The sequence below is a fragment of the Ochlerotatus camptorhynchus genome, unplaced genomic scaffold (genome assembly GCF_037179485.1).
Source record: "Ochlerotatus camptorhynchus isolate MF236.1 unplaced genomic scaffold, CSIRO-AGI_Acam_v1.1 ptg000314l, whole genome shotgun sequence".
Classification (NCBI taxonomy): domain Eukaryota; kingdom Metazoa; phylum Arthropoda; class Insecta; order Diptera; family Culicidae; genus Ochlerotatus; species Ochlerotatus camptorhynchus.
Window position 1 is genome coordinate 3,174,588 of NW_027040802.1, and position 15,864 is coordinate 3,190,451.

General features: G+C 39.9%; 2 protein-coding genes across 3 annotated transcripts in view; both read right to left on the minus strand.

The window, feature by feature from the left end:
• Positions 1-15,864, minus strand: part of LOC135707576 (uncharacterized) — a 335,607-nt gene that overhangs the window by 166,455 nt on the left and 153,288 nt on the right. The window lies entirely within an intron of this gene.
• LOC135707572 (bestrophin-4-like) overlaps positions 11,483-15,864 on the minus strand; it is an 86,030-nt gene continuing 81,648 nt past the window's right edge. The window contains exon 7 of one of the 2 annotated variants that reach the window (XM_065229443.1): positions 11,483-15,284. In XM_065229443.1, the coding sequence (XP_065085515.1) occupies positions 14,376-15,284 (909 nt within the window). In that variant the 3' untranslated portion in view covers positions 11,483-14,375. The remainder of the gene's footprint in view (positions 15,285-15,864) is intronic. The other variant, XM_065229444.1, reaches the window with a different exon arrangement.

Genomic DNA, 15,864 nt, shown 5'->3' on the forward strand with positions numbered 1-15,864 from the left:
TTTTCAGGCTCATTTGCTGTAGCTTTGCGGAGCCGATATTCATTGTTTAGATTACAAAATTATTTTAAACTAACGTTAGTTAAGTGGGGGCCGATTACTCGCGGCTATCTCGAGGTTAGGGGTAACAAATTGTAACAAATGGATGGCAGGGTAGGGATTGAGAACACAAGGTTTGGGGAGCAATATGCTCTTGATTTCGAACTAAGCGACACTCTGATGAAAAAGACAAACATGGGGGTACACCGATGGGCAGCTAACAACTTGGGAGAACACAAGATGACACTAACTACTAAATCCTCAGATCTATCAGTTTTAAAAACACATAAATTAAATTCAAATAGTCGAGATCTCGGCTCGCCAAGACATCGCTAACGGGTATCGCGGGTTGTTTTCCTCGGGCCCTGAGGGATGTGGATAACTCAGATCTGGCAACACGGTGTAAAGTACATGACCAAACAACATGCTCGATATCGTGATAACCACTGCCACACGCACATAAATTGCTGCCTGTGAGCCCAATTCGATAGAAGTGCGAGTCTTACGAGCAGTGATTGGACATAAGCCTTGATATAACGCGTATAAAGTCGCGGCTCATGTCCATCCCTTTGAACCATGGTTTGTTCGACACCTGAGGGAGAATAGAATGTAACCATCTTCCCAATTCACCGTCATTCCATTTTTGTTGCCAACTGATGAGGACTTACTGACGAGCAATGGAGAAAAATTCGTTGAAGGCAATTTCTCGCTCAAATAAAATCACCTTAGCCAACGAGTCCGCTTTCTTATTACCCGGAATTGAGCAATGAGATGGGACCCAAGCTAAGGTGATAGTATAGGAGCAGTTGGATAAAGCACTCAGTTTAGATCGTATTTCAGGCAGGAAATACGAGTAGTACTTGATCGGCCTCATTGAATGAGTAGCCTCCAATGAGCTAAGACTATCCGTAAAAATGAAATAATGGTCAGAAGGTAGTGAGACAATTCGCTGTACTGCGTAAAATATGTTGACGTCATCATAACTTCACCTTGCTAATCATTTACCTTTGTTCCATCCCTTTGCCATGACTGGCAGCCCTGATGTCAGTCTCAAAAAAAAACATGAGGAAAGAGAACCACAACCTGTAAAACTTGAGTCTAATAAAACCAAACGGGTCCTTATTTTAGGAAGTTAATTTGACTGTTTTAAGTAACAATTCCCCGAAATTTCCCCACCAATCTTACGTTAGTTATTAAAATATGGCTGCGAGTTCCACAACGTATACGGAGCATGGTTTTTGCAGTTTATAGGAGGCGCTATGAAATTGTTTAAATACACCAAATCCAGTGGAAGCATTTATGGTTGACCCATCTGTGAAAAAACTTTTATCGTTGATTGCAAAAATTGAGGGAACAACCATCGACCGCTGGTGATCTGGTATTCCAAGGATTTCTTGCATCATGGTCAGATCAAAATTTACAGAGGAACTATAGAAGGCTTGAAAGCAATCACGATTGGAGATTAATGAAGAATGACCAACCTCCAGCGTCATGTACTCATAGTACAAACTCATGAATCTTGTTTGAGGATTTCGGTCGAGCAGCTTCTCAAAGTGTTCTATTACCAAAGGATTCATTACTTCACAACGGATGAGAAACCGGAAAGACAGCTCAACGAAACGATCTGTCAGTGGGAGAACACCCGCAAGTACTTCGAGGCTCATCGTATGAGTCGAGTGCATACAGCCTAGCGCAATACGAAGGCAACAGTATTGAATCCGTTGCAGTTTAAGGATGTGTGTTTTTGCTGCGGATTGGAAGCAAAAGCTGCCGTACTCTAAAACCGAAAGGATGGTTGTTCGGTGGAACCTGATCAGATCTTCCGGGTGGGCTCCCCACCAAGTTCCGGTAATTGTACGAAGAAAATTAATCCTTTGCTGGCATTTTTGTTTCAGATACGCAATATGTTTTCCCCATGTGCTTTTGGAATCGAACCAGACACCTAAATACTTGAAAGATGCTTCCTAGAAAAAACAACCAACTCAGTTTTCTCCGGAGAGAATTCGATACCAAGCTTCATAGCCCAAGTAGACAATTTGTCTAAGGTATCTTGCAATGGGCCGTCATCTGCAAGCTGCCTTAGCGAGCAATTTTCATCAAGACAACCATCAATGTCTTTTACATAAAAATTATAAATAAGGAGGCTTAAACATGAGCCCTGGGGGAGACCCATGTAACTAATTCGTGAAGCTGTCGAGTTTCCATGAGAAAAGCTTATATATTTCTCAGACAAATAGTTGTTCATAGTTGGTGGAGTTTATCCGAAAGGACGTCGATACAAACAGAATCAAAAGCCCCCTTAAGGGGGTATTCCCGATCTTTTTTTTTCAAAAAATCAAATTTTTTTTTTCACGTTTTTTTGTACTTTAGACTATATACTTTCATCCCCCCAAGCCGTTTTCCGATCAGTGAATTCGGTGTCCAGGCATAGCTGACTAATGGTAAGAACCCCCAAATGGTTTTAACTAAAGTCAAAACTTTAAACGCGTTTTTCTCGAAACCACATTTTTTTTATCGGGCGAAGATTTTTCTCAGAAACTATAAGAGATATTGACTTGAATCTTTGCGCATTTTGTTCCTTATTAAATTCTTTGGAGCTTCTCCCACTTTCAGCCAAAAATATTAACATTTTACATTGTTTGAAGCACCTTAAAGCTGCAAAAAAGCGGGCTAAAAATCGCCTGTTTTTTCATATGGCCGCCATTTTGTTAATTTGCAAGATTTTTTGCTGCCAACGGGAGAAGCTCCAGAGAATCTTATGCAGATTATAATTTCATCACGAAATCTGTTTCAGATGAAGCCGTTCCAGAGAAAAGTCTTCGCCCGTCCAGGCGTTTGCGGCGAACAGGGGTCTGTTTGCCACCATTTTGTGACGTCAATAATGTCTTTTTTTATGTCGAAAAAATTTTATTTGTAAACTTTAATGTTCAATAAACAAGAATCCCAAAGAGTTAGGCGCATTACTATTCATTTTCCTTGAAAAAAAATTAATTGAAAAACAGGCCGAAAAGAGGCAAAAGATTGGGAATACCCCCTTAATGTCCAAGAAAACTGAACCCATTTGCTGTTTTTGCGCATAGGTCAGTTGAATTTCAGTTCGAAGCTCAGTTCCTTTGTCTCTTCGAAACCCAAATTACGTATCTGAAAGTAGACCATTCGACTCAACGCATTTGTCTAGACGGAAAAGGATCATTTTCTCCAACAATTTTCGTATACAGGACAGCATCGCGATGGGTTATAATCCGACGCGCGTTTACCGGGTTTTCGAATGGCGATAACTCTTACTTGCCTCCAGTCATCCGGAACAATGTTGTGCTCCAGAAATTGATTGAATAAGTTCAACAAGCGTCTCTTCGCGACGTCTGGGAGATTTTTAAGCAAGTTGAACTTGATTCTATCCATTCCTGGAGCTGAGTTGTTACATGAGAGGAGAGCAAGTAAGAATTCCACCACCGAAAACGGGGAATCTATTTCGTTATTTTTTTTTTCTTTATTTAACGTCGGTCTCTGTTCCGCAATCTAGTTCCAATCACCGACGGACATCGATTGCCATCCATTGACGACAATCGAATGTGCAGGAAGGCAGCTTCCACACCTGCGTAGGATATCGCACCCATTCGCAACACACACATGGGCCGGGACCAACGGCTTTATTTCCCTTCCGAAGGAAGACGTGACTACACCACCGGCGCCGGCTTATTTCGTTATTACCCGGGCAAACTTTCCGCGCGAAGCTGAATATCCAACTGCCTGAGTACTCCTTGTCTTCGTTGACCGGTGATGACGCATTTCGCATTCTCCTGCCGACATTCCAGAGTGTTCTCATGTAAGTCTCTCGCGACAAACCATTGACGAACCAACGCCAGTAACCGCGTTTTTTTGGCTTTAATCAAGCCCTTAAAAGTTTTCTCGAGGTCGGTGTACCGCTCGAAATCCTCGACCTTACTGTGTTTGCGGAAGCGTTTAAACGCGGTGGACTTCTCGCTGTTCGCGTCGGTGTAATCCTTATCCCACCACGGAGTGAGAGGTCATTTGCGAACGGAAACACCCGGAACGCGTTTCGTCTATGCTTGGAGAGCGCAGTCAACGATAAGTCGCGATAAAAAAGAGTACTCGTCCACCGGAGGGAGTATCTCAACCGATTCGTCCCGTATCTCAGTCTATGTTTTTCGTGAGGTCGTACGCGATGTCAACCGAGCGAGTGGACGATGAACCATTGGTAATAGAAATTTTGATTGGCAAGTGGTCACTACCGTGGGGATCTTGAATTACTTTCCACGAGCAATCCAACGATAGTGAACTCGAACTGAGAGAGAGGTCTAATCTACGTTCTCTTGCTGGAGGTTTGGCCACTCGTGTTACTTCCCCAGTGTTTAGAATTGTCATATTGAAGTTATCGCAAAGGTCATATATCAGGGTTGAGCGATTGTCGTCGTACAGTTCCCCCCAGCCTGTACCGTGAGAGTTAAAATCTCCCAAGATCAACCGTGGCTCCGGCATAGCCGTGCAGATATCCGAGAAACTTTGACGTGAGATGGCGGTTCTCGGTGGAAGATATACTGAGGCAATACTGAGGCATTTACCTCGAATATTAACCTGACATGCAACTACCGAAAGCAGATCGATTCTGTAAAAGGAATGGAGCTTGTTGATCCCGAGAAGAACCCCTCCATACGAATCTGCTCGATCAAGGCGAATAATGTTGAAATCGTGGAAAGCAAGATCGTTGTCTGAAGAGAGCCATGTTTCACAAAGGGCAAATGCATCAGAGAGTGAGTTGTTAACTAAAAAATTAAATGCGTCAAGTTTTGGCATAAGACTTCTACAGTTCCACTGAAGAACAGAGATCATATCCCCGACCTCATTCGGAGAATTATCCATCAAAGGATATGGTCGATGCAAGGAAGGACCACCTAGAAGCTAGTTGCTTCAAAAGAGTTTTCACCATTGGCAGTTAAATTAATAATGCTCCTCGTTGAGTCAGCGATATTGAATCAGTATATTCCTATATAAAGTATAAAGAATCAGTATATCCCTATATAAAGCTATCCACAATATCAGAAAACGTGAACATGGGAGCATGTTCTTGCTGATTTTTCAGCTGATTTTCTGGCCGAAAAACTGGAACATCTGGGGTTTTAGATGATCCTGGAAGTGAAGGAAAGTTTTTGTCATAATTACAAGGTTTAAAAACCCGGTGGAATGGGTTTCGGTGCAATTCCGTTACCTCTTCATTTTTCCAAGGTGGAAGGGTGGTCCGTACGAGTGGCCTTACGAGGTTTTTCGGTGGTGTGTTTTTTTTGCTCGTTTTCTCGTATTGCCTTTAAAGACAAATGGACTACCCTCACCGACCTCTGAGTCAGAGTCTAGATCATTAACTGGCAAAATGGAGAACGTGTTACCAACAATCAATACGAAACTAACGATTTTAAATTGGGTCACTACTTGACTAGCCTATTAGTCCCAAGCAAACGATTAACGTACCCCATTCTAGTCGAAATTCTAGTACTACGCAATGTTTGTTTTGATTCGCTATGAAAGTTTGACAGATAAAATGAGGGGTTATTGGGTTTTCCTATGTTTCGAGGGGTGAATCGATTAGCTTGGGACCGAAGAGAGTACCAGAGCTTAGCCAAAAAGTTAGAGTTATCTCTATGGTGTTACTGCTTTTTGGTGTGGTCTGAGAAAGATCAAAAACCCTATCATCGCGTTTCTAAATTTGAATACTATTGAGTTACTAGCAGACGGAATGCAAACTTGAAAGTAAGCTGATTTTTACAGAATTAAATTATCTCGTTTTGTCCTTCCCCCTTGTTTTTGCACCTTGTTGCTGGTGGGCGGGCTTAATTTCATGCTTTATAGTGGAGTGTTGGAGGCGGTAGGTTTATGGCCGGCGTTGCTGGCTCATGCCGCGATAGAATGGCGTCATGGGCAGGCAATGTGGATTACTAGGCTTCCCCTCTCTGATGAACCACTGTATGAGAGAACCAAAGATCTAGTCTGGCAGTGATAGTATCACACTTGTTACTCCTTTGTTCGAGAGCCGCGTTGTAGTACGCTTACGTATAGGCACTGACGTTGGGTGTAATACTGGAGGGTTTTGCCGCAAATCACTCTTATTTTATTTATTCTTACACACATTATACTATTGAAATATTTCAGAAAGTGCCCAAGTGCTTCTATTTGCGTGATAAGCTTTCATTGTTGTTTTCATTGAGGTATAACTCAGGGAACAATGTTAAACACCATTTTTATAACTAATCTTATATGTGCTTCATTTTGATTTGGGATAAGTGTTTGAACTATGGCTCGGGATTTCCACTGTGGCGTGATTCTATTGTGACATACCCATACGGTTTTTTTGTGGTGTCACATAGTGGAAACGTTTGAGCGTAGTTGGAGCATATACCCTATATAATTTAAAAATCATCTACGAAACTAACTTCAAAGCGAACCACTTTAGTCAATTGAAGGTGTCACCTGGGACGAACTAAGATATAATAAACATAGGACAAAGTCAAAAGTACTTTAAACACGTTTAATTTTAGATTACATGCACAAGTGCAGGTACTTAATGAAGCATGGGTTATGATTGATTAGGTGAATTAGAGATTTCAATTAGATTAAATTAGACTAATGAGATATCACAAGCATCAAATGAACTTAAACAAGAAAATTCGGATAGTCTAATAACATTAAGTACATTAACGAAAGAGTTAGGATGCGGTGGGGTCCGCTTAGGGAAGCAACTAGCCTTTAATGTTGTAGAATAAATCTTCCCATTTAGTACAGTTTTTTTTTTTTTTTTTTTTTTTTTGCAAGGAGGAAACCTTCAAAAAGGCCATCATGCCACCGCTTCACGACTGGGCGCACAGTCGCGGTGACACGGTGTGTGGGATTCTTACCGCACTAAAACCTCCTTGGACGCCTTGCCCTTTTACCTTCCAGTTCACTGATCGTGTCTCCAATTTGTGAGTCATTTAGCTCACAGCGTCGCGTTCTACTCAGTTACCCAACAAACAATCGCCTATTGAAGAAACGACTTCTTGACGATTTTATTCAACTGCATGCTTAATAATACTTGTATAATTTTTAATAATAATTTCTGTTCAGGCTTTGTTCATACAAATCTGGAGAATTTATTCAACCACAACATGGTTATTGGTTAAGGTATGTCGAGATGCTTTTATTTGACTTTTATGAGTTGTAACAGAGTTTATTCGATCAATCGTTTTATTATTCAGCGTTTATTTGACATCTTTGCTTCCTTAAACAGCGATGATGTATACGATTGATTATCATATGAAGTAACGTTTAAATTTGACACTCTTATACTCTTATAAAACGAGTATTCAAATTGCAGGAAAATTAACCCGAAAATAAAGAACGGTAGCGACAGACAGAGTTATAACCCCCGGCGATGGATTCAGCCTACGCCGACGGAGAGTTCCCCGGAGATGGAGGTTCTCCCGTTACTTTTCCGTTTGTGAGCCATCAAGCTCCCAGCGTAGTCGCGTTCTACTCGGCTAACCTCCGGTGTATTTTTTTTACGCTTTAGCTTATTTACAAATAACATTTCAAACAATTCAGGGTGAGATAATTGTTTGCCGATAATAATAATTTTTAATCTAAATCAACTAACAACTTCCCATACTTTTCACCAATTTCGATCATTATTAACAGGTAAATATTAATTTTATTAAATTACTATATTATACTTTCATTACTATTAACACTATTATTGCAACTAATTCAATTAATGCCTAATTCACTGTCCAAGGATGAGGGGCTTGATGATGATTTGTCAAATGTCGCTATGATTTTTTTTTTGCAATTTGATAAAATTGTAGTTTTTCTCCAGTTCATTGATTTGAAAGGTTCATGCGAGTCAATTTCACGGAGCCGTAAATTGTAGTTTTATCATAATTTTAATATTAGCATAAAATAAAATAGTAATTTTAAATTCGCTTTTGTAATGCTAAGGTAAACAGTTTGCTTTGAGTGTAAAGTTAATTTATAAGAAAGTTCTAAGAGTTTTTTTTTGCACTTCGAAACTTGACAGGTCATACCTCTAACATAGTAGCAGTGACAGTGTCGCATGTCCTAACAACAACTGCCTGCGACTAGTGTTCGAGGGGCCGACAGGGCTGAATACGGGTCAATACTAACAAAACTCTAACACTAACATGACCCCGAAACTAACGTTCATCCATTGCACTAATAGTTATAATGTAGTTGTACTTTCCTAATAACCCATCTATCACAGACAAACAGACATAACACTCGGTTGGACAGGTTGTTCATCGAATACGGATTTGACGGTCATTCGAGTGTTTTTGGTTGGTGGTGCCGCCATCTGTGGCGCGCACGGTCGGTTCCCTTGCGTTTGACGTCTGCACACTAGCGCCCTCTGTTCAGCGTACTATCCATCACATGATACTCAACAGATGGCGGTAGTGTTTTAGTGACTATGTTTTGTGGAGAAAAATATTAAATGTGTTATTTCTGTTTGTCTGTGCATCTATGTTTCTTTTTCGTTGTGTGTGTGTGTGTGGGGGGGGGGGGGGTTAATGTAACCAATACTAATACCTTTCTTTCTGTTCTTTTATTCGTTTTCTATATCCCTTCACCATCACCCCATATCCCATCATTTTGACGAGAGATGACTTACTTGCATGCCCAAGTCGTACTACAGGATAATATGCTGAGCGTGGTTCTATCACAAATCGATAGAACTGAGGTAAATTCTACACAGTATTTTAAAGGAGCCAACTCTAAGCAGGTAATAATAGCAATTAATAATCAAACAACCATAAAAAGGTAAGAATGAATTTATTTATTTTAAATACAATAATGACCCGATTTTGTCAGCCCCTCCGCGCTTCAGATTTTTTTTTTCAATAATTTCACATAATCATAAATCTAAATTTTTATCATTCGTCATTCGTTAAGAGGGATATTTAAAGTATACTTTGGTGCAATAGGTTCAAGAAGATTACTGAAAAAGGGCATGGGTTTTGTAGAACATTGGAAAACATTTTCAAAAAAGGGGGTTGACAAAATCGGGACATTACTGTATTCCGTTTACATTTACATGATTTATCACATATTTCCGGAGAGCTTCGAGGTTGGAGCGTAGTTGCTTTTGTAGATGGGCACGTCATTTGTCGGTTTCTCGCGGATTGGGGCTCAGTCTGGAAAAACTAATAACACAAACAGGTAGTCGAATAGTTCCTCTATGATTTGTTATAGTTTGTTTGCAGGATTGTTCTTTTGTTCGCGGGAGGCCGACGATTGACGTGTTTGTTTGCAGGGGCGATTGCGCCCAGATCTCGGGGTTCTCCGGATTTATGGTCGTAATCTAATACACACAGTTGATCACAATACGAGCCTAAAAGCTGCAGTGACTTAGTGAGCACCATAGCTCGAGTCGTCTGAAAGTATTGTGTATCGCATGGAGAGCCCAACTGAGATTCTAGCCTATTAATAGCGAATTCGTTTATTATCGGGGTTAACACCAGTTCCAACCCAGTGCGAAACCGAACTTTTTGTCAGTGCGAACCTCAACCTGAGCTAGGTTTTAAAAACAAACGAGCAAACTGACGTTTGTCAGAAAACAAGCAGACCCAATCCTGATACCCGATCCAGGTTGGAACTGAATAATAAACGAATTCGCTATAAGACTGCAGTTGGTCAACTCTCGAAAAAAAAAAGAAAAAGCTAATTCAATTAATGCCTAATTGAATTAGTTGCAATATAGTGTTAATAGTAATGTTGCCATTCAACTGACCTGCTTTGGGTTATTATTTTGCATGCAATGATATGGGAAAAGGGGGGCTCACGATTCAGCATAGAGAGTGTATGGGAGCCCTAGAGGTTGGTTGGGGTATGTGGTTCATTTTAGACATTATAGTTTGACGTGATCACCATGTTCCACTCACTTTGTGGAATGTGGCCTTGAGACCCCCTTCTGTCTCGCAAAATCAAAATCAAACATCAAAATTAGATTACATAATTTTGTCAAAACGTTTTTGAATGTCATCAACATTAAATGTAGTAACCTGGACAAATATTTCATTGGAACCTGCTTTAGGGGAGTGTTTAATTAGAAACCTAGACCTGGAGGAAGCTGGAAAAATTAGGAATTTTAAGTTGCCATCCTGTTTAAGCTATCAAGTTTATCGAATATTTTCGAAAATGGTTCTAATTTTGAAAACAAAATCAACATTTTTCTGTTTTTGAATACAAAATACAAATTTCTACTAGCGACATCTGTTGCGAAAACCAACCATGCTGGTAATCTTTTCTGCGTTCAACGAGGAAAATCATCGAAGCAAAGTGAAAAGGAACGAAATCAGTGTAAGTGAGTAAATCTAGATAGAGCTGGAATTAGGACCTAACAGCTTTTGTAAACAATGACTTCTCTTGATGATTTCTAGAAATTCAAGGCTCGCCCACGCAAACCAAAATCTTCAACAGGTTGGGAAAGACTTCCTCTATCCGATGGTTAGATTGGTCTGTGTGGACGTGCCTTGAATTCCTAGAAATCATCGATAGAAGTCATTGTTTACAAAAGCTGTTACGCCCTAATTTCGGCTCTATCTAGAAATATTTATTAATTGCAAAATGAAACGATGTTTCCCATGCTTGCTGCCCAGAACTAAATTATGGATTATTGAATGGATACGTTTTAGGATTAGCAAAGACAACCCACAATTATCGTTAATGTCAATTTATGTCTTTTATTTATCTTTCAAGTATCTATCGTTTGACTTGTTAAGTTGTTATTTGGAATTCTTGGTAAAATGCATAAATCCCTCTGAGAAGGATGCTCCACATATTTGTTTACAGCTGGAAATATCTTGTAGTTTAGTTTTATTTTAAATTACCATCAGTGTACCAATTTCCGTTCATTTAAGGCAGTCCAACATTGTATTTGCATTATGGTCCTTCATCATTATTTAGGGTAGCTCATGAGCCATGCGAAAAAAAAACTAAAACTAAATTCAGCCACATGTACCAATTGGGTTGTTTAACTTCGAAAAATATACTGATTTGTATGCATCATCTGATAGAACTTCGTTTTCTGAGCACAACGATATTTTTATCGATCCCGTAGACATTCATCTCGATTTTTAAATCTATTTTTGATCGTTAACACTAAATCTATTCGTTAACAGCTCCTAAAGATGCTTAGCTGTGCACTTTACAGCGGGCAGTAGCATATACATCACCTTTCTGCAATATAGGGGAAATGTAGGTAATGTCGGCCTTCATGTCCCTAATTTGGGCCCATACATAAATTCAGCAATCGACTAAATTTTCAATAGCGACCAAAAATATCCATTAGTACCATCCCAATGACGCGTTCATCTAGATAAAATTGATAAATAGCAAACTTTTAGCGATGGGCCCAAATTAGGGACATGTAGGCCGACATTACCTACATTTCCCCTTCTTATTTTGGGATGTCCGTGTTTTAGGGAGGAGGGGAGTTGGTTTTTTATGAATGGTTGTCCATGTAGGGAGCGGGGCGAGGTGTGGTGGTCTAAAACATCTCAAAGACTGTCTACATGGGACTGTGGACAACCCCGTTACTGTTAGATTAATCCTAACCTGCGAGGGAGAAGCAGATAGCACACACGGATTTTATTTTATAGCTTGTTCTTCTTGTCATGAAAATTTGTGCCATTGGAAACAAATCAAAATAGCCTGTTTTGCTTTGAGCGTGTAAGTGATTGTATGAGATTGTCCAGTGTGCAGTGTAAACATTTACTTTTCTGTTCTGTTTTTTATTATGCCACTAAAAATTTTGACAAAAACCTTGGTTAATAGTATCTCTCAATATTGATTTGAGTATATTCAATGGATAAATTAAAAAAAAAACGATGTATCATTGAATAAGAAAGTTGAAAACGAACGATTGTTATAAATTACATTACGCAAGATTCCAATAAAATCTTGTGTATTCTTAACTGTAAGAAAAGCATAATCAAACTGCTTGGCTCCCAATGACAGTTCGTGACTGCTTGATTCTGGTTCCCTTTTAAGTTTATATATTTTCAAGTCTGCTTCTCCCTCCCAGATCCTAACCTAGACCAAAGTAAAAGGATGTTGAAATGAGCGATAATTGGGTTCTTTAAAGGTATTGAGGTAAATGTATATTCGTAATCTGCATTAAAAATGGAACCCAAACCCAACACTGGTGCACTGGAACTATTTATAAATATGTACGATAACATTTGCGAAAATCACCTTATTAGCGCCCCTCGGTGTCATTTTGTATAGAGTTCTCTACCTCCGTTAGTATTAGTGAGAAGTTTCACTAATACATGCATTTTACTGGTTGAAAATAAAAAAACAATCCGCTGTCAAGTCGAACACTTTGACAGCTGATTTCGTGGTTGAAAATAATAAACAAACCGATTTTACAGGGCTGCGCTAGCTAGGTTGTATAAGTGAGATGTTGCGTCAAGAAGTCAATAGGAGCGAGCTGTCAGTTTGTCAGTTTAGTGTCAAACAGTGAAGTTATTATTTTGCTTTAAATCTTGATTTAAAAATCGAGATGAAAGTGTGTGGGTTCGAAAAAAATATCGCTCTGCTCAGATAACGAAGCTCTTACAGATGATACATAAAAACCGATATATTTTTCAGTGTACCACAAACTGAAAAAAAGCACTGTGATTCTCAATAAAGTATGTCTTATAGTACGTTCAGACTACACAGAGTTATAACATGTTATAACTGCTCAGTCCGGCCAGCGTTTAAGACATATTTCAGGAATAGTAATAATAACCAATGAAAGTTAATGGTTTTTAAATGGCAGTAGGTATGTGTATACCTATTGCAATTGATCCGAAAAATAGCATTTTTTTACAAAGGTGAGCAGTATATGGGGCTTGAGCGGATACTGGTTCATTGATGGTATTTTCTATCTAACAGCAAATATATTATATTAACAATATGATCCACTCTTTCGCTTAGCTGGCGAACCAAATTTTTTGCGATGAAAGCACCTCTGTGGCCAAATGAGGGGTAGTCCAAATGAAAATTTGTTTAATATTTCAAATTAATGTATTTCAGCATATTATTTTATTTGATGACAACAGTGACATGTCAGACAAATTTGAAAGTAATATACACAAAGTAATTAATGAAAATAATGTGACTCTTACTTTTGTAATAAGTGCTATATTCGCACCCCTCGATTGTAATTGAATGATTGTTGCTGACCTTTTTCAACGCTAGATGGTGCGTAAAGCAATATTTTGCGGGTCGCCATTGCAATATTTGGAAAAGGCATGAATGGATCATATTGTTAATATGAAATATTTACTAACAGTGTGCCTACATATATTTTTCGCTTTTACTATGCAAAATTCCAAAATCTAGGAGCTGCCTAATAGCGACACATTGAAATATTTGGCAAAATAAAATCAGCTCTGTAAGGCAGAATTTGTTTTTGTTCGAAGGCATATCGAATTGTTTTTATTTTTTCCCTAAATCATGCAAGTGTACTTTAGAAGTCTAGAAATACCTACAACTACCTTTTGATTCTATGCTAAAATAAATATCACTGAATATCTGTTTTCCCTTGTGTTCCTTTTGATCCCACGGTTTCGAACGCAATGCATATTCGTCAAGAAGAGATGATTCGACAGTGAGCATGCATGATGATCGATTCTCTTTGTCGATTTTCTCTTTTGTTAATAACTCGCTAGATTTAACGTTTCTCGGTGCGTTTGCTGTTGCTTTTGATAGCCAATACAACATTGAACAAATTCTAGAAAATTGTTTCGCTTAGCTGTAGATGAAGAGAATCGATCATCGCGTATTCGCCCTTATGCATGCTCACAGTCGATTTATAGCGAATTCGTTTATTATCGGGGTTAACACCAGTTCCAACCCAGTGCGAAACCGAACTTTTTGTCAGTGTGAACCTCAACCTGAACTAGGTTTTAAAAACAAACGAGCAAACTGACGTTTGTCAGAAAACAAGCAGACCCAATCTTGATACCCGATCCAGGTTGGAACTGAATAATAAACGAATCCGCTATTAGTAGGCGGTGCAACAACAAAAAACGCTGTGATCGAAGGAGAATAGATGATTTTGCTAGCTCCAGCTAGGGGTCCACTTTAATTAATTAAATGTTATTAACTGATACAATACTGGTTCAAAAAAGCCTACATGCAAATGATTGTCAAAAAATAAAACAAATCGATCACATCACTCAATGCCAATGCCATCCCGGGACAAAAAGATTCACAAATTTCTCCTAATGCTAGCTTCCATCCCTAAGATTGACCACGATCACGTTGTCATCTTCGGAAACGTAGAATCATAAGGTGGTGTCAGTTGGCTGCAGCGAAGCGGGCGCCCCGGAATGTCTGTGAGTGTCGGGTGTATCCGTACCGGACGGACCTGCTTCCTGCTGCTGTTGTTCAGCTGTTTTGGTTAGCTTTTCTAATAAAATATCGGGTTCCACAGGACCCAGTCCACTGACGGATCGCGCCAGCTTGAACTTCTGACGTTCGAAACGTTCTCTCTCACGTGCTTGACGCAACATTTCAAACTCATCTGTATCGCTCGAGTCCTCGTCGTGGCCTCCGACCATACCGTCTTCGACGGTTTTGTGCGATTCTTTACTGTCCATAAAATGAGGGTCATCTCTCTGGCCATCCAAAGGAATAAAATCCGTTTCAAAGCGTCCCCCCTGTGGAGCGGATGCGCTTAGTTGAGCTTCCACCCCACCAGGTGGGAATATACCGGTGGAGCCATACTGAGCGTGGGCCACAGCGGATTGTGTGCGTTTGTAGGCTGGATTTGGAACATTAACCGGCTGAGTAGCCGGCTTCGGAGGGCCTTGTTCCCACAGACTAGCGGCCATGGGTCTGGCATCATTTTTACCCTGAATCGATGTGATGGTCATCTGCTGTTCATCAACCTCCTCAATCACCTGATGCGTGATGCGAACACTTCCCCGGTCCGGTACCCGTTGTCCGCCAAGGTTAGACGAACTTGCCGATCCCGGGAATCTGAACGGACCAGTCTGTGATTCCGGTGTGGCACTCTGTGGTCTGCTGGCACTGTCATCTTTACTGAAGAACCGCTTCAAAGCCGACGCTACCGTATTGACACGGGTCATGGTATTTACTACGCTACCGAGGCTGTTCGTGGACGGAGCGGTTCGGTGGAACGGTTTGTTATCGTAGGCGGAAAAATGGATACCGCTAGTGGTGTCATCGGCCTACGAAAGATGGAAGAGATTACTGTTAGTTTTGTCGAGAAATAAGTTTATTAGTGAATGACCCTCAACCTGTGTGTGGTGGCGCTAAAGAATGATTTGGAAGCGATTTGACATTAATTTTGCGGACGTTAACCACAGAGTACACATTCTAAAAGCGTAACAATGGCTCTCAACTTTATTGTTGAATTGTTTTTAACGGGGTTTGCAATGGCGTAGCTAATCAAGATTGTTGTTTTGAAGATTTTAGGCCTACACCAAGGGGCACGCACTAGTCTTTCAATTTTACACAGCCTGCTGTCCAAATATTTAAAATCTTGCCATTACTGCATTAAATACTTTGAATACACTCTTAATTTCAATAAATACTTTAATTACTCACAAAATATTATGTTAAAATTATTTACAAATTATTTGTCATTACATAAATTCAGTGCTAACATTTGAAAACGGCGCAAAAGCCATTTGTAAACAAATGGTTTGTGGGCCCTTTACTCGCTACCCGAAGAACGCCCACGCAAACCAACAGCATCGTCAGGAAGGGGAAAATTTCCCCTACCCGATGTTGCTGTTGTGTCGCGTG